General features: G+C 33.4%; 1 protein-coding gene across 1 annotated transcript; it reads right to left on the bottom strand.

The window, feature by feature from the left end:
- Positions 1–1,206: 1,206 nt before the first annotated feature.
- On the bottom strand, positions 1,207–16,051 carry LOC139496250 (peroxidasin-like). The gene is made up of 11 exons (XM_071284743.1): positions 15,949–16,051; positions 15,108–15,149; positions 13,743–13,888; positions 13,028–13,181; positions 12,088–12,263; positions 11,033–11,180; positions 8,718–8,839; positions 7,446–7,578; positions 6,525–6,646; positions 5,981–6,137; positions 1,207–1,322 (listed from the first exon to the last, which is right to left on the bottom strand). Exons 1-11 carry the CDS (start codon positions 15,962–15,964, stop codon positions 1,303–1,305), a joined length of 1,236 nt encoding a protein of 411 aa, XP_071140844.1. The 5' UTR covers positions 15,965–16,051; the 3' UTR covers positions 1,207–1,302.
- Positions 16,052–20,921: the final 4,870 nt, after the last annotated feature.

The raw sequence follows: 20,921 nt of genomic DNA, 5'->3' as shown, positions 1-20,921 counted from the left end.
ATTTGGAAGATTCATGTATAAACTATGAAAGTTTTCCGTGATAAACTTGCCAGTGCTAGAAATACCCTGATCTAGTTCAGAACTCAAATTATTATAAAATTAGCATTCAATTTGAGAACCGACAGTGCTCAACCTCAACTTGATCAGCTGTACAAGTTAAAAATGGAAGTGCTCAGATCCATCCGAATGCGCGGATTTTTTTGGAAATAATTTTACATGAAAAATAATTCAGTGTCAAATTTTCCTTTGTCAATGTTCATTAATTAAGATACTTATTAGATCTTATTAATAAGATGATTTCAGTATTAAGGAACACTGTTATAGTCTTACAAACACATATATAATTACTAGAGATAAAAAAAATCGTGTTTTTAAAGAAATATATTCGGTATTTTTTTCTGTTACTGTATAAAATTGAAAATGGAAATGGGGAATGTGTGAAAGAGCCAACAATTAACCCGACCAAAAAGCAGACAACAGCCGAAAGCCACCAATATATATAGCTTAATTCTATAAGATGTTTTATTTTGTCTGATTTCTACATTTCCCAGTCACTTATAAATGTAGGTTTACGATGGGTGTACAAACAAAAGTTTTCTTTTTGGGTTTATAATATAAAAAAGAAGATGTGGTTTGCGGATTGCCAATAAGACAACTGTCCACAAGAGACCAAAGCGACACAGAAATTAACAACTATAGGTCACCGTACGGCCTTCAACAATGAGCAAAGCCCATACTGCATAGTCATCCATAAAAGCTATATAATGTCTACTAGCAGGTACCAATTGGGAAAGTAGGCTTTCATAAACAATGACTATTCATTTTTCGTTAATTTGCGTCTATTGTCTTTCGATTGTTTGATTCTTCTGCTTATACTTTTTCCCTCAGTATCATCTCTAACTGATTTTTACGGTTCGCTCTTAATTTAATATGTTATGTTTTAACACCACTGTTCTGGTTAAGGAAGGGTTGCATGCTCTCACCGTATGGTTTATAATACTGGCCACATTCTGTATGTACTTGTCCTGTAATCTAGTAGTTAATTGTACTTATACACGGTATTTGTTTTTATTCATTATTGAAGGCCGTTAATGACCTTTAACTGTTCACTTAATGGGACAAACCATAGTTACCACGTCTTCTTTAATAATAGTCATAGTAAAGCAATTCATATTTTTCAAACAGGGTTGAGTAACCGACAAACTCTTTATTGATATTTTTTATTTATTTTTTAATACATGATTTCTTTTCACAAAAATCTGTAAGTGTTCAGGAGACGACTGAGATAAACCAGAGCTGATGTCAACCAACCATGCTGACCGCTGTAAATACAAAGCAAGATTTCATATCAATATTATAATGAATTGGAATTGAAGGTTGCAAGCATCCATTTAACTGACTATGTTACGTGTCGCCAGTAAAACTGCATTTTCGACTATCAATCGCCATTTGACGGCGACCACTTTTTCTTCTATATACATTACCATGATTACTAATACCTCCTTAATTTCAAGTTGTAGACATGCATTTTATAATATATAATCACAAGCACAGTTCTAAGACAAGTGCCTTAAGTTTGTATATAATGCTATTATTAGACTTCCATGCATGTCTTGTACATAAATACAAGGAAATACACACTTTTTTTTCGGTAATGAATAAAAGGTAAAACTGAGGGAAACCCATCAACTATAAGAGGAAAACAACCAAACAACAGAAACACTGAAGTGAACAAAAAACAAATGGCAATGCAACACACACAGAAACGAACTATAAGATAGTGTTCCTGTTGTAAAAATTATAGTTAATGTGGCATGGGCTCTGCTCATAAACAAAGGCAGAAAAGAGACTACTAATAATTATAGTTAATGTGACATGGGCTCTGCTCATTGTTGAAGGCAGTAAAATGACTTTTTGTTATTATTTTATTTGCCGTTTGTTCTACTGCGAAGAGTTGTCTAATTGAATCATACCAATTCTATTTACACGAGGGAGCTTCTCAGTTACATGTATATATTTATACTTTTCAATTTGCGTTTATTTTCTTGTTAGCTTGCTTGTTTTAATTTTTGCATGTTTGCCTAGCTATTTACATTATGCATGTGTTCCTGTTGTAAAATATGCTTATATTAAATTTGATATTTGATTTTGATATGAAATATCACATCAGTTGAACTTGTGAGAGATTTGCAGAGCTCTTGTTTACGTTGTTGAATCCTACATACCAAGCCCAACCCTAAATTTTCTGACTTGCGTAAATATAGTTCATATAGTGATACAAGCAAATATAGTTATACAAGCAATAGTCTGTATAGGTTTCAAATAGCTTACTTATGCTCATGAACAGGACAATTAGTTTACCAACAAGTCAACTTAGAGAAAATAAGAGAATTATGTGCACTATTCACACAATTATCAAATTACTTTATAACTCACGAAGCAGTAGACAGAGCATGGTACACAACATCCTCTATACTTTGAAGTGCGATAATGTTATTGTATATATACACATGATACATGTACATGTATTGTTTAGATTATTTTTGATTGTCTTATCTAACTCAGATATGTGAACATTGATGTTTTAATACGTTTGTATTTTACTATCATATTTATTTTACATGTCGGCACGAACTATGGGCTTCCCCACATCTATTTTTAGAAACAAAACAAATATGCGGTATATAAGTTACTGTTAAGGACTTTTACAAACGAACACGCATATTATCCAGATGGGAAACTCGATGAATTTTTAAATTTATTTCAAATACTCTTGATCTATTTCCTTCTATCAAAGGGAACATTTAGCATTCTTATCTAGAAGCTGATGGACACAATCTTTTTAATTCTAGTCGGAATAAATCAACTATCCATTACTTAAAGTAATACCATGGAATTTTACTCTAGCACCTCGTTCTTTTAGGTCACAAAATATATTCGACGCAAAACTATTCAAGATAGAACTTTCCAAAAACATGTATTCGAATTTTTAAGTACTACTAGGAATGCATGGGGTAGCCAATTTAGTACAGGAAACGCCTAGTTCTTTTAGGTCTCAAAATATATTCGACGTAAAACTATTCAAGTTTGAACTTTCCAAAAAAGCGGCACATACTGCTTAGCTGTATCCGAATTTTAAGTACTACTAGGAATGCATGTGATTGCCAATTTTAGTCATGTTAGTACAGGATATGTGGTACTTTCTATGTATTGATTGATATGATTTTTTTTTTTTTTTTTTTTTTTTTTTTTTTTTTTTTTTTTTTTTTTTGTGTACGTTCTACTCCCTTGGTTTCTAAAATATTGGTCACGTTACTTGTTTAAAATTAATATATAGATTAGCCTATACAAATGTACACGACTTTGAAGGAGTGCCTAGGATAGCACTTATTATATATACAGGTAATGTATTTTCGTAAACTTTGTAGAGGATTATAAAATTGAAAATGGAAAACTAATATTAGTGCATATTACAGATTAACAAAGCAATTGAGTAGATTCATGGCATACCACCATCTTGCATTGTACTTTTGCAGTGACCAATCAATCTAGTTATTACCCAAATCTCCGAATGTATACACAGATGTTCAGTTTTATTGATTATACTGTTTATTTTTATGAAGAAACTTCCTGATTTATCGAATTATATCTCTTAGAAATATTTAACAAGTTCCAAACATATGTGCTTTAGAATACATTTTGTTCAACTAAGCCGGTTAAGGCGAGATAACTCTTTTAGTAAACCCATTGGTAATTCATGATCGGTTTATCAGTGGATGTATTACTGCTAAAACAATGCGTTTTATGATGATAAATATATATATATATAACATGGATAATACAACGAAAGAAGTGATATCTTCAAAAACAGCACCTTTATAACAAAGCTATTACAAAAGGAAAAATATGATTGTCTAAGATTCAAACATATTAACAAAGAATAATGCCTTCTTAGCTAGTTCACCTAAATGGACCTTTATGTTGTAGAAAAAGGGGGGGGGGATTCTGGTGAGTGTGTATAGACACACTCAAGTGGCAAGATTAAGGGGTTATGATCGTTTCCCGTAATTGTACGTCGGATCATATTAGGTTTTTACTTTCCTGCGGTACCGCAGGAAGTTCTGTTGAGACCATCTCATGTCTACCCTGAGTGGCCGGTTCTGAATTGGTACCAGTTCGAGCTTGACTGTTAATGATACATAGTATGGCCTATGTATTCAGTGTTTTATAATATAAAAAATGTTAATCTTTACTCCCCTGAAACCAGGGGGTGATGCGAATAAGACCCGACGTATTTGGGGATCATAACCCTCGTTCTCTTTAGAATTTAACCTGGAGGAACTTGAGCATCCATTGCTACCAATGGTGCACAGATTTGTCAGTTAAAACTAGCATGTCGGCATTCTGTAATCATGTCAGACCTCGTCATTCTAAGTGAACTGTGGCCGTTATTTCCACAATAGCTATTTGTTTGTTATGTTTTTGCCTAAAAATGGATTCTGTGATTAATACGGTTTATCGCTTTTATAAGATAAACCAATTTAATTAAAGAGAAATGATTGTTGCCTCATTCGGATCCGGTTCTTGTTTCCCGCCAATCAACGTCACATGACTCGTCAGCATTACATTGCACTAGCCAATCTTGTAGATATGTAAAAGTTGAAAAAACCCACCCACCTCCGCTTGCAATCTGCCATCTAATAACAATTCTTGTGTCTGCTGCTGTTTTTATTTATCTTTTCAGAATGACCAGAACATGCCGGATTCATAACTTTTTGGACAAAACAGAGGAGACAATCAAGCCGATGGATTTGCTAGCTGAATGATACGTTCGAGAACTATAATTATTATGTCAATGCTAATTTTCATGAATGGCTACAACCTTTATCTAAATATTTAGACACATTCAGTGTGAAAATGGAATTACCAATACCTGGTATTAGTTCTTCGCCTAGATGCATTTAACTTTTGACTTTATTTGGATAAAAATCATGCAGCATTTATTTTAATTACTCGATTCTAATTGTTCATTGTTTTGTAATAAAATCATTCGTCACAATCAAAAAGAATGTCGGGATCTGGCAAGATTAAGGGGTTATGATCGTTTCCCGTAATTGTACGTCGGATCATATTAGGTTTTTACTTTCCTGCGGTACCGCAGGAAGTTCTGTTGAGACCATCTCATGTCTACCCTGAGTGGCCGGTTCTGAATTGGTACCAGTTCGAGCTTGACTGTTAATGATACATAGTATGGCCTATGTATTCAGTGTTTTATAATATAAAAAATGTTAATCTTTACTCCCCTGAAACCAGGGGGTGATGCGAATAAGACCCGACGTATTTGGGGATCATAACCCTCGTTCTCTTTAGAATTTAACCTGGAGGAACTTGAGCATCCATTGCTACCAATGGTGCACAGATTTGTCAGTTAAAACTAGCATGTCGGCATTCTGTAATCATGTCAGACCTCGTCATTCTAAGTGAACTGTGGCCGTTATTTCCACAATAGCTATTTGTTTGTTATGTTTTTGCCTAAAAATGGATTCTGTGATTAAAAAGAAATGGTACCGGTGGTTTGAACGTGGTTTTATGTCTAGCCAAACCTCGCACTTGTTTGGCAATGTTAAATATAACACTAGCATGACATCATTACATGGCAGGAATACAGTACAAATAAATGCAATAACATTAAAGACAGAGACATACACAAATACACTATACACTAGTACAATTCGACATGCTAACCTCAGAATAAAAAATGAACACGTAAAACAGCATAGGACAGGATACAAAACAGCACAACAGAACCACAAACTCACTGTCATTCACACGATTTGTTCAACGCCACAAAAGTGACGTCGACCAAAGTTATACATATCAAAGACTAATCAATTTTACAGATGAGCCTGAACACAACCAAAGCTATACATATCAAAGTCATATTTTACAGACGAGCAGGGACGCCTGAATTTATACGTACCAGGTGTATATATTACAGAGGAGGACGCTTGGACACGACCAAACGGATTACTAGCTGTACAAGTAACAAGTCCAGATTTAGTTATGTTTGGTAGTGTAAGAGTTGTATGATCTGGTGAAAGTTCAGCATGGTATGTACTGCTAGTTGTTCCAACAAACTAAAAATATGAAAACTGATATTATTCTTCTAAAAATATCATGTTAAATTGTGTATTATATTCTCCTATACTAAAATAATTGTAACAGTTTTAATTCGTTTCATATATCGTTACTGGTATATATGTTATTCCAGTGCATTTTGAAAAAAAATACAATAGACATTTTTACATCTGCAACAAAGGAATATGCATTAATAATTTGTAATAAATTGAGTATGATGATTTTGTCAGTCCAGCAATCATCTTTAATTCCATTCAAAAAGATATCTAAATTCATCGTTATCAATAAAATCTAAGAAACACGAAATTGAGAATATTACAAGCATTCATTTGTCTTTACAACAATGCATGTTTTCTATACTCTCTAAAGAAATGAATATATTTTACCGGTTTAAACTCCCAAGTTATTGTAGGAGTAGGATCGCCGGATGCTCGACAGGTAAAGCTTGGAGGATTGTTTGGAGTCGCCATAACAGACTGTGGTGGCGTAGTTGTCAAACTTGGTGCAGCTGAAACATAGAACAGTGGTGGATACAAAAATGTTCAAAAGTGGGGGTCCCTGAATGCCTAAGAGGGTTTCAAGTCATGCTTCAGTGATTCCCTGAATAATCAAACCAATGTACCACAAAAAAAAAGGGATTAACCCTCTGGGCTTATTTGATATGTGATGGAGAATAATGCTACATGGATAGATTTGTGGTTTATCTTGCGGAAGTTTTGGCATAGACCTGGCCCATCATAGAAGTCCCAGAAATAAACCAATAATGTGGATGGAAAAAAAACCTCGACCAGGGCCGTAATTAAAAGTAATTGTCTAGTAATTCTTGATTTAACATATTTTCAAATGTAGACAATTATAGGGTCAGATTTGGATACTGTTGTTATTGTTGCACATCAAAGTTTAGTATGTTCTTTTCGAAATCAAAATTAGTCATTCGATGTTCAAATTAGTCCAAATCAGTCGTTCGATGTTCAAATTAGTCCAAATCAGTCATTCGATGTTCAAATTAGTCCAAATCAGTCATTCGATGTATAATTAGTCCAAATTAGTCATTCGATGTTCAAATTAGTCCAAATCAGTCATTCGATGTTCAAATTAGTCCAAATCAGTCATTCGATGTTCAAATTAGTCCAAATCAGTCATTCGATGTTCAAATTAGTCCAAATCAGTCATTCGATGTTCAAATTAGTCCAAATTAGTCATTCGATGTTCAAATTAATCGCTTAATCTGTATTCAAAAAAATATTATGGATGAAAATTATAGTAGTAAATAAAATCTAGATGATTGTAGCATGTTATGGACTTACTGCCGTGAACTATAAAAACTGCATCAGTCCTACTAGTACCAGCGTCATTCGTTGCCTCACATGTATAAGCTCCCATTTCTGCTAACGTTGCATTCTGTATTTCGTATTTATTTGTTTTTGTTGACAAAGCTTTCTACAAAACATGACGTGTTGAAATCATTACAGAAAATTATACTGGTCTCAATATGAATTTGATGCAATATGGACAATGTAGTAGATTTTGATCATTAATTCTTTTTTTTTATAGCAAAAGTTAAAATCACAAAAATACTGAACTGTGAGGAAAATCCAAAACGGAAAGTCTCTAATCAAGTAAACGCTATGTATATATGAAATACAAGAAACAAAGTAAAATTAACTCTACACTTATATTCAAAGAAAAGAAAATGTTATAAAGAAAAGTACATTGACTGTGGACACATTCCATTAGTTTATCTACAAGATCACTATGGATTAAAATTGAGAATGGAAATGAAGAATATGGCAAAGAGACGACAGCCCGACCAAAGAGCAGATAACAACCGAAAGCAACCATTGATTCTTCAATACAGCGAGGGAATTCCACACCCAGAGGTGGGTCTCAGCTGGTTCATAACAAATGTGTACTTGTCCAGTGGAAATGGACGTCATACTGAACTCCAAACCATATAAATGAACTAAAATTAAAAAAATAAAATGCAAGACAAACAAATTCCGGAGGCTCCTTACTTGGGACAGACGCAACAATGCATCATGGTTTAATATGTTTTGTGAGATCTCAACCCTTCCCGTATACCTCTAGCCAATGGTGAAAAAACAAACAGACATCAGTGCATACAGTAAACTAAGTTTCAAAGAAGTCCGAGTCCAATGTCAGAATAGGTAAAAAAAGAAACTGAGCAAAATGACAATGATAAATAAATTACCAAAGGACTACAAGCATCTACTGATATACATACACATTTAATTCACGACCAATCCAATGAGAAAGTTGGAAGATCAGTAATAATTGATTTTTGCGGCGTATTAATGATAATAGGGTAATTCACATTCTAATCATACTGTCTTTTTTAGCCCGTGTCAATACATACTAAGGATTGGACTTCCTTTTATTTCCAGAAACAGATTACCGAAAATCACAATTGATGCAAGCACTTGGCAATATTGATCAATTAGCGCCAGAAAGTAAGTTGCAGCCTCTTAACCTGGTATATTAAAAAAGATAAGAAGTTCCACCTATATTGACATAGAAGTCTTACAGCAATATTGCCAATAGACTGAAAATAGACTTACGCCATTAAAATACCATTTAATTGTTGGTGTTGGATATCCCGTCACGTTGCATGTTAATGTTATAGTTGTACCGTATGTTCCCTGTAAACTTGGCGGTAATGTAACTGTGGGTTTCACATGAGCTGCAATAAGGTAATATATATACATTTAACGATGTATTTGGGTAAGGGTTTGGAATAACTGTCAAATGTTCGGACTCCTTGACGTGTTTTCCTTACGATACAAGATAACATATTTTGCCCCATAACACCTATTTATCTTTTAACATAAGACTTTTATAAATAGCTCATAAAAGGTCATTTGACAAAATATAAGCAGATTCTTGATTTTCTTTTTTTAGGATTTGGGACCTAAATAATACCATTGCAAATATAAGGTAAAAGTCCGAGTCAGCCTTTTCCCACCATATTTTATAAATCAAATATCTCGAAAAGGAGTTCCATGACCTATCAATATTTTTAAGTTATTTTTATCCTTAACTAATACTCTTCCAGCTTAAAGTATCCATTTTGAATTCTTGATTTATGTAATTTTACCAGGGCCGTAAATTACATAGAGGCATGTAGGCAGTTGCCTCCTATTACGGCTGACAAAAAAAAATGGAAAAAAAAAACACTAAAAAGAAAAAAATGGTTAAAATCATGCATTATTTTTATAGCGTTAGTTAAAACAACAAGGTGGTTAATTATAATGGCATGTAGGTGTGTTCAATATTAGGATCTGAACGGTCGGTACCCAACTCAACTCCTTTGCACACATAAAATTTTCCGACCAAATACTCTTGCATCTGCATACATAGAAGTGACAATGTTGGCAATATTGAATGCATAGAAGTGCTAAAAAGATTGGATTCACTCAGTCAGAAAAAATCACCTTAGCATTTGACAAAGCCAGTATAAAACTTTTGGTGTATAAAAACATTGTTACGTTTTAATAATTTGAACTTGATAGATAAAATTATGAGTTATTGAGTATGCATTTTCATTTAAAGGTTTGAAAATTGTGTCTTTAAAAAAACGAAGTCAAAATTAGCTTGATTTGGACAGCTAAATAAGCCGGATAAACCACAACAAATGACCAACTTCAGGGGGCTTTCATTTTAAGTCTTTGCAAAAGTTTCCCTTAACTCAAGTAAAAATAGCTTGCAAAGAGTCATAAAGCAGGATAAAGCGAAAACAAATCTTTCTCTACCTGGGCATGTAATCTTACTCTTGTTTATAACTTTTTAAAATATATTCCAGGCGCATATTTATTAAAATGTAACAAAAAATTAACAAGTCGTGTATTCTCGGGAGGTACATTGCATACAAGGAAAAGGCCCGAAAAAATATCCTTTTCTGCATGGAATGGGGCCAAAATGTTTTTGCCTCGCTCCGCTCGCCGATAACAAACTGCCTCCCCTTACAGGACAGGCAATTTCATCTAAGGACAGACTTAAAACACCAAGGAGTCCGAACACTTGACACTTATTTCAAAACCTCACCTAAGTACATCCTTAAGTAACTTAAACATGTTAAAACTTACTCAAGATTAACTTTAGTAAATGAATCAGGTTATGTTATAATATTAACAATTGCCGAATTCTTATTATTCGCGATGCTTTTTTAAACGTCATACAAAAGTTTTTTCTCGTGCAGATCGAAGTCAAATGATTCAAATTGAGATATATGTTTTTGTCATTTCCAAGTCATTTTACTGGAAAGAACTTTATCAATATAGTCAATGCAGGTCTATATGTGTGTGCTTTCTGTTAACTTAGACAAATACTTTGAAAACATTTTATAGTTAGAATAACTGTCCATTTCTTTTGTTTATCTTCAATACATATAATGGTAAACGAAAAGCCTTGGTTAATCATATCGTATTCAGAGATCAGCTTGAATAACACAACATATTTTTGTTTTGTAAAAATGATTGGTTATTTTTTTTTACATAAATAAGGCCGTTAGTTTTCTCGTTTGAATTGTTTTACATTGTCTTATCGGGGCCTTTTATAGTCAGCGGTATGGGCTTTGCTCATTGTTGAAGGCCGTACGGTGACCTATAGTTGTTAATGTCTGTGTAATTTTGGTCTTTTGTGGATAGTTGTCTCATTGGCAATCATACCACATCTTCTTTTTTATATTGTGTAATTTTGGTCTTTTGTGGATAGTTGTCTCATTGGCAATCATACCACATCTTCTTTTTTATATTGTGTAATTTTGGTCTTTTGTGGATAGTTGTCTCATTGGCAATCATACCACACCTTCTTTTTTATATTACACGAACAAAGTATCTATAAAACATCTTATGTATAATATTGCTGCCTGACTAACGTTTTGGATGTACTATTATATGAACAGGTTTAGAGGCGTGGCCTTCTGAGTTAGTAGCTGTACAAAGGTAGTACCGACTGTCATCTAGACGGATATTACGGATAATCAGAAATTGTTGATACTGAATAGCATTGGATGGCATGTTGGACTACAAGAAAAACATGTAGGTATATAAGAACAAGTAATATAATAAGGGAGATTTATTATAATCGTCCAATGTGTGCATTTACATAATTTTCAAAAGTTGTTTGTTTTTAAGAATACGTCGGTTTCTCTTGGACATATACCCTTCAAATATCATGTTGTTATGTATGCATCCTGCGGTTGGCTCCAAATCTTTGGGTTTGCACATTCGTGATCTAGATTTATCAAAGAAAGCGCTTTGTACGAACCAAATTTATATAGTGCTTTTTTTCATTTCCAATGTAATCAAACATTTTTGTGTTAATTTATTCTGGTATAATATGATCTATTTGTGGATATGTGTCCTGGTTTCTGAATATGAGCAAAATTTTTATTGTATTAATGAAGCATATCAAGTACATGTCTATATATATTATTTAATTCTTATTTCAAGAACATGAATTTTAAGAGCTTTTCATTTATTGTAAGTCAAAATGTTAAACTAGAAAGATTTTTCAAACCTAGTGTTATTGGAAACCATACATTGCGTTACAGTTTATGCAGCGTTAATGTTTAGACATCATTATCGATATGATATACAAAATATTCAAATTTATTCACTTGTCCTCGTAGCCTAAACACTTATGTTCCACGGTCGTCTGACAACTACAGCTAATTTCATTATAGCATTACTATATTGATTAATAAATAAACCAATCTATAAAAAAACCTGACTTAACATTGCTAAAATCTACGTCATTTAAACTCTATTGGATAGTTTACTCGTTCGCAAACACACCTTATCAGCTTATTTCAATACTTACCAATTGATTTTTTTAAAATAAAAAATAAAAAAGGACATGAATTAACAAATAATGTATTAAAACTCTGTCCGTTCGGAGAGTATCTTGTCATCAAACAAATTAACCCACCCCTATAGCTGACCACGTGATTTTAGGATTTGGTATTCCGTCTGCAGCACATGGTATTGCCAGTATAGAGTCACCTTCAGTCACGTTATGTTCCGTGTATTTTAGGAAAACATCTGGTTTGATCCGCATTGGGATGATAGGCGGTGTAGTAATTAAAACTGGTGCCTTGCTTGTTACTGTAAAGAAATACTACAACTGTTACAAAAGTCATTAAAGATACTAGGGTAAAACTTAAGAATGTCAATCGCAACAGTTTCGGCAGTATAATTATTGGCATTCGGGTCAGATCAATCTAAACAAAAGCGGACAATTCAGAAAGGAAACAAGCCAACAGATTAGATATGAAGTTATTTTTGTAATATGCTATTTAAACAGTGACTTAGTTAAAATTGTTTTTATATCTTTAATAACCTTACGTTTTTGCATCAATTTTCACAAATATTTCCACATATAACAATTTCTAGTGTATTTGCCCCGAAGGAACATTTAGTGCACTGAAAAGAACCACCACCTCTTTTAATTCTGAATATGAATCTTTTTAAAACAACAAAATGCACATGAATATATAATAAAGATCTAACCAGCAAATTGTCAGTGGTTTATTATCAGTGCTAAACATTTTTTTCATAAACAACGTTGAATCACAACAATATTAAGAAACCATTAAGAAATCAGAGTTTAAGATGATAGAATAAAGGAAAGAGTTCTGAATTTATGTTTACACTGCTACTTTGTTTTTTTTCTAAATGAAATCAATGTAAATATAAAAAAAGATGATCTGATGTGATATGATTGCCAATGAGACAACTCTCCACAAGAGAACAAAATGACACAGATATTACCTACTATAGGTCACTGTTCGGCCTTCAACAATGAACAAAGACATACCGCATAGTCAGCTACATAGGACCCTAGATCAAAATAAGTTATATTGACTTACTTCTTCCATACTTGACGATATATGTGTACGATGTAGTTCCTAATGAATTGTGTGCCAAACAAACATATGATCCATGTAGTTCTTTAACCATATTTTGTATTTCTAATTCTACATTTTCAAAGTGAAAACTGACATGGCTCTTGACCAATGGACTCTAAATAAACGGCATAAAAGAAGATAATACATTAATGGTTATAAAGTATGAGTGGTTCCGTTATAATATTTTGTTTTACCCTAATTCACTTGACGTTTTGTATAATTGATGAATATAAATATATTATTAACAGATATGGCGATATTTTGTGTATTTCGACCTCTTTTTATTCTACTATACTTTGGTGTTGATACTTTGACTCTTAATCCCGTTCATCTACCTATAAAGTTCATTAAGCATTATACTAAGTATTCTTTTTCAATTGTCATATATATTTTTTTTGACAATGAATTCGAAATCAGAGCTTCATTGTTAACGAACAATAATCCATATAAATGTAGTTACATTGCAACATCATATTGTTAACTCTTTATTTGTTAATGTCAGCAATTGTTTTTTTATATAGTGTTTGGATTTTCATTTTTGTAATCGAACTCAACTAATGAATGATACACCAGCAAAAAAAAACAACCCGTGTTGTTAGCATGGACATTATATGGTACGGATTTTTCTCATTGCATGACGTCTAACCGTGTCCGGCGATTAAACAAAAAAACTTACATTTCTCGTCAGATTACCGGGGAGATGCCACGTGACCTGGGGTTTTGGATTGCCTTCTGGAACACATTTTAATCCAATGTGGTCGCCATCAGCTACGAACACTTCACTGTTCTCTGATACTGGGAAATATGGATGTATGCCAGTATCTGAAATAAACAAAATTAATTTTGAATTTTTGAATTTTTGTTTAGACTTACGTTTAAAAGGAATATCCTTAAATATTTTTTTTATTCTATAATATAATATACATACAACATAATGCATGGTGAAAAATTATAAGTCTTAGATCTTGAAGTTTACTGTATTACAACGCATACACGCTACAACTCTGTAAAAAAGATTAACCAATGCGACAGCAACCTTTATTTCATTCAATTTCTATTTGAATATCGAGTTTTTTTCCATCTATTAAATGTTTATTTTTATGATTTAATTTGAATGATTAATTTTGTATTTGAATTTGATTCTTATTTACGGCATTCATAGAGTCTTTCGTGTATTTGTTGCTTACCGACAAAAGACATGATATTAAAGTCAATAGTAGTATACAGCTGTTCAATGGTTATAAATCGATTGAGCAAACACAAATCCGATGCCAAACAACAACAGAGGAAGCACATGAATCATAAGACACAAAAGAAACCAACACAAAAACCACACAAAACAATAGAAAATGCAACAAAACAAAGGCCAACACTTAGCAACAGACTAGTTGATAACACAGCCATAGTCCTGACATGGTACTGGACCTTTTTAAGAAAAATGGTTGGTTGAACCTTCGGCAAGAAATATTTTAAAACTTATCTGCCTCTTCTCTCTTATAATATACATGTTTGTACATTTCATCTACTTGTTTTACTCTTTCTAACAAAACATATCTGACATTAAATGAAAGGGGGTTACACTGTAAAATCTAAATAATAGTATTCGATGTTTTGCACAGGGATCAAGAATATTTTACCATTCAGCATTACTTGAATGCCAACGCGTTGATAGTGGAATGCTTGCAACCCACTTCCTATTGACCTTTTCCTTGTAGACATAGCATTGTATTTTCATCGCCTTCTCTCGATTTGCATATGCTTCTTTGCATATTTCTATCTTTTATTATTTTAGTACATATGTAACGTTTTTAATTTGGAGTATATAGATATGATACTTTTGTAAAATATGAAGTTACACATTACTTAAAACGTAATTCTGAACAGAAAGCAATACCCTTTATATAAAGTCTCTACACAAAAACTACGAAATCGAGCCATCTGTAACATAAAAAAAAAGAAAAGAAAAACCACAAGAAATAGTTATTAGTGTTGTTTATGAATAAAAGAAATCATGTAAAAAAGATAGGGATTAAACACTAACCTGCATTTCCGGTACCAAAGATAATGTATCCGACGAGATTATCTAGAAAAAAGTAAAACCTTACTTTTGCAATACAAAAGATAAAGTTATAAATTATACTTTGCAAATTTAAATTATAATTTTCAAACATATTGTCTATTTGATTGGTTAGACTATCAAACATTTAGTCAAATTGTGTCGTCTACCTTAATTTGTTCTGGCCGACAAATACTATCATGGTTGCTGGTCAAACGTTATAACCACCCTCAATGAATCGAAGTGTTTTGTTAAAGAGGCGCAGGGTTATCGACACCTATTTACAAATATTTATCTTATTTTGTCTTTACTCTTAATGAAGGTATATATGTATGTTTTTTTTTTATACGTCTAATTTTCCATTTGTAAATAAAACCTGGTGATGTATATTCAACAGTGTAGAATCTGTCTTATTTTACGGATCAAACGTTAATTCACAGAATGCATTGCAGACCATTTGGCTTAAATAAACAGTTGAAAAACGACATCTCAAGTCAGACCAGTTCAAATAATGTCAAACCAAGTGCTGTCACAAAGTGTTTTATTGTTGTTCTTTTATCTCAAAGCTACACAAAGGCCTCTACATTCACAAACAATGTCCAATATCATTGTTAGCTCGAGAAGACATAATAACTACTTTGAATAAAATTCACATGCACCCTATGGAACGTGGTTTTGTTCTTCTAATAAATCAATATTAGTCCAAATGTTGTTCATGTTGTTAGAGTTGTACCTACTAGAAACTTCTGAACTAAAAGAAAAAGTGTATGTGCCCCTTCGTATATGTCAAAACTTTCAATATCTTCTATAGTAAATACTCACTCACATATTATTAAATTCATGTTCCCTTTGTTGACTATATTTGACCTAGTCTAAAGATAAGGCTGACATTTTATGTGTAACAAGACAGAAGTTTAAGTAATCTTATGGACCATGATACTTCTTTGACACAGATAGCTTGATAATAGATATTATTAAATATACTATAATCGAATAACTAAAATGGAATATTCGTTTCACTTGCAATCAAATGTTTATTGATTTTGTAACTATATCTTCTTTGTAATATATTACAAATGTATAGACTTTATCTACGAAAGAAAGGTCTACGACAATACATCGAATCTTTATGTCAAATAAATACAAATACACATAAACAAACGTTAAGTAATGAACAAATTATGTATAGATATAAGAAGATGATAGTGATAGTGAAATGAGTGCCACTGAGAAAACTCTCCATCCAAGTCAAAATTTGTAAAAGTAAACCATTCCAACATGATATAAAAAAAAGATGTGATAAGATTGCAATTAATCAACCTTCTTAGACACGAAATGACACATTAATTAACAACTATAGGTCACTATACGGCCTTCAACAACGAGAACAGCCCATACCGCATAGTGAGATATAAAAGGCATCAAAATGACAAATGTAAAACATTCAATCGAGAAAACTAACGGCCTAATTTATTTACCAAAAAGTTTGTTATTTGGAAGTGTCTAACGACTTATCATCAGAATATAGAATTTCAGGTTAATCAATAGCTTGGTACCTCATCATGAAACAGGCCGAAAAAGAACAATGATAGCAAAACAAGAGTACATATAAAAAAAACAAAGCATACAGCATAACCTATTTTGAAAACATTAATTCTAAAACGAGTTGTTGGCATGACAGGGGTTTTGTTCTTCTCATATATATACTGATGAAAAAATACCAAACCAGAGGGAATGTGCTTGATACTCTTATGATGAAGACATGATATTTCATAATAGTTGAGCTGCCATATCAAAAACTGATGGTAGTCCTTTGTTAATTTATGTAGCATTGTCATTTTGCTTATTTTCTTTTGTTATCTATTCTGACATCGGACTCGCGCTTCTTTTAAAATGAGTTTTTCTGTGCGTATTGCCGAGTGTTTGCTTTTCTACATTGGCTAGATGTATACGCATAGGGTTAAAATGTCACAAAACATGTTTAGTTTTTTGATTGAGTTAATCCTGCCAATTGATAGTTTATCGTGTGTTTTTCTATGTTGTGATGTTATGCTATTGTTTCAGAAAAAGGGATAATGTTTGGTACCATTAACACGGTTAATCCCGCTGCAAATGTTTGCACCTGTCCTAAGCCAGGAATCTGATGTACAGTAGTTGTCGTTTGTTTATGTAATTTATACGTGTTTCTCGTTTCTCGTTTTTTTATATAGATTAGACCGTTGGTTTTCCCGTTTGAATGGTTTTACACTAGTAATTTTGGGGCCCTTTATAGTTTGTTGTTCGGTGTGAGTCAAGGCTCCGTGTTGAAGGCCTTACATTGACCTATAATGGTTTACTTTTTTAATTGTTATTTGGATGGAGAGTTGTCTCATTGGCACTCATACCACATCTTCCTATATCTATTGACCCCGTCGCATTTTTGCGCCTGTTCGAAGTCGGGGGCCTCTTGACTTTGTTAATCTTGTATAATTTTAATTTAAGTTTATTATACATTTTGGAGTTTAGTATGACGTCCATTATCACTGAACTACTACATTTGACATGTTTGGGGAGGGCGCAGTTGAAGCACGTACCTGGGTGCGGAAGTTTTTAGCAGTGATGAATATATATTGGTGGCCTTTGGCTGTGTTCTGCTCTTTGGTCGGGTTGCTGTCTCTTTGAAACATTCCCCACTTCCATTCTCAAAATCATTATCATACTAAGACTCATAAATTAGCAACCAATCAAAAATACAAAATAATGTTTCCCGGTAGGACTGGTTCGATATCAGGCTCGGTAAGCAATTTTCCTAATTATACAGACATACATATTTGACTTGTATTTTAGTCAGAATCGCATTTGAAACATCCTCAAGATATGGATGGTAAAAAGGGAACTCTAACAACGACTTTATGAATCTCATACATTATTAGTTTTTAAAGAACAAATGATTTAAAATGTAACTACTACATACAGTCGTTGTGAGTATACGTAACTAAGAGAACGGACATACTCTGTAATATGTTTTCCTCTATTTAAGAAATAATTCATTGGCCCTTTATGACAAATATTTTACCCTGAGCGATAGTGAGGGGTAAAATATCGGCATAAAGGGACAACCCGTTGTAAAATCACGATATATTCAAGCCCCCATGAATAATTTCGATTGTAATAGGACACATACGGCAACTGTTTTGGATCGAAGCGCCGCTCTAGGTGAAGGCATAATTTGCCGTTCCCATAAATAAACGCACTACTAAATTGACGTAAAAGAACGGAACAAACTGAATAAGTGACATGCTTAAACTATTTACAATTACATATTTAGATAGGTTTGGATAAATCTAAATAAGTGCTCCACGAAACCTCTTTCTAAATTATTAACATCTATTTTATCAGCAATCAAAGACGGGCTTCAAAGTTATTGTGAAACTGCCTATTCTAGAGGTGGCGTGAATCAGATGTGGATACTTAAAAATTCAAAAGATCTTTTAGAGTACATACAATCTAACTCTCTTTCATCTTGTAACAGTATTAAAACATTTGACTTTTCTACCCTGTACACAAGTATTCCACATTCCAAACTAAAAGACAAATTAAAAGAGTTGGTATTACTTTGCTTCATAAAAAAGAATGGCCAACGTAGATACAAGTATCTTGTCTTAGGGAGGGATAAATCCTACTTTGTAAAGAATCACTCTGATTCAAACAAAAAATTCTCTGAAACTGATATTATCAAGATGCTTGATTTCTTGATTGACAACATATTTGTTACGTTCGGAGGACGTGTTTTTCAACAGACTGTCGGCATTCCAATGGGAACAAACTGTGCCCCTCTACTCGCCGACTTGTTTCTTTATTATTATGAGGCTGACTTCATGCAGGAACTTCTTAGGAAGAAAGATAAGAAGTAAGCAATATCCTTTAACTCTACTTTCCGCTATATAGATGATGTTCTTTCACTAAACAATTCAAAATTTGGTGACTATGTGGAACGCATCTATCCAATCGAACTAGAAATAAAGGATACTACAGATACAGTTAAGTCGGCTTCATTTCTTGACTTACATCTAGAAATTGACAATGAAGGTCGGTTGAAAACAAAACTTTACGACAAAAGAGATGATTTCAGCTTTCCAATTGTGAACTTTCCATTTCTAAGTAGCAACATTCCAGCAGCACCTGCATACGGGGTATATATCTCCCAATTGATACGATATTCCCGTGCTTGCATTTCCTATCATGATTTTCTTGATAGAGGTTTGCTGCTCACAAGGAAGTTATTAAACCAAGAATTCCAAATGGTGAAGTTGAAATCATCCCTTCGTAAATTTTACGGACGCCATCACGAGTTGGTTGACCGTTATGGAATAACCGTTTCACAAATGATATCGGATATGTTCCTTACGTCGTAACTACAATCCCCTTCCCTTTCATGAATATGACCTACCGAATTAGACTATTTACCGGATTTGTAATCACATAAGCAACACGACGGGTGCCACATGTGGAGCAGGATCTGCTTACCCTTCCGGAGCACCTGAGATCACCCCTAGTTTTTGGTGGGGTTCGTGTTGTTTATTCTTTAGTTTTCTATGTTGTGTCGTGTGTACTATTGTTTTTCTGTTTGTCTTTTTTATTTTTAGCCATGGCGTTGTCAGTTTGTTTTAGATTTATGAGTTTGACCGTCCCTTTGGTATCTTTCGTCCCTCTTTTATACTTATATATGTCTTATATATATACAAAAATGGCTTATATAACACATTTTAGCATCGTTTGTTTACGATTCTTTGTTGTGATGATTTTCGGTTTCAAAATCGTGTATTTTCCCGTAAATTGCTTATATTCTGAAGTCATCGTTCTCTGACGTCAGGTAGCTCATTCATAAAAAAGCATATGACGTGGGAGTACGATCGGAATAGCCCAAACAATATATTCATATTTACATCAAGCTAGAGATAAAGGATACTACAGATACTGATACAGTTAAGTCGGCCTCATATCTTGACTTACATCTAGAAATTGACAATGAGGGTCGGTTGAAAACAAAACTTAACGACAAAAGAGATGATTACAGCTTTCCAATTGTGAACTTTCCATTTCTAAGTAGCAACATTCCAGCAGCACCTGCATACGGGGTATATATCTCCCAATTGATACGATATTCCCGTGCTTGCATTTCCTATCATGATTTTCTTGATAGAGGGTTGCTGCTCACAAGGAAGCTATTAAACCAAGAGTTCCAAATGGTGAAGTTGAAATCATCCCTTCGTAAATTTTACGGACGCCATCACGAGTTGGTTGACCGTTATGGAATAACCGTATCACAAATGATATCGGATATGTTCTTTACGTCGTAACTACAATCCCCTTCCCTTTCCTGAATGTGACCTATCGAATTAGACTATTTACCGGATTTTTTATCACATAAGCAACACGACGGGTGCCGCATGTGGAGCAGGATCTGCTTACCCTTCCGACGCACCTGAGATCACCCCTAGTTTTTTGGTGGGGTTCGTGTTGTTTATTCTTTAGTTTTCTATGTTGTGTCGTGTGTGCTGTTGTTTGTTTGTCTTTTTCATTTTTAGCCATGGCGTTGTCAGTTTGTTTTAGATTTATGAGTTTGACTGTCCCTTTGGTATCTTTCTTTTACCACGGGTGTGTACTCAAAGCGTTTGAAGGATGTCATGTTAGAATCAACGTTATACACAAGATTCAGGTTCTTTTTGGAGAAAGGTAATTCACAATTTAATTTAGCTACATTTAAGAGAGGGTTTTCAACGCTGACAACTTTAAAAACTGGTTAATGGAAACACATGC

The sequence above is a fragment of the Mytilus edulis genome, chromosome 11 (genome assembly GCF_963676685.1).
Source record: "Mytilus edulis chromosome 11, xbMytEdul2.2, whole genome shotgun sequence".
NCBI classification, from domain to species: Eukaryota; Metazoa; Mollusca; class Bivalvia; order Mytilida; family Mytilidae; genus Mytilus; species Mytilus edulis.
The sequence above is the reverse complement of the archived record's forward strand: the minus strand, read 5'-3'. Positions and strand labels throughout refer to the sequence as shown.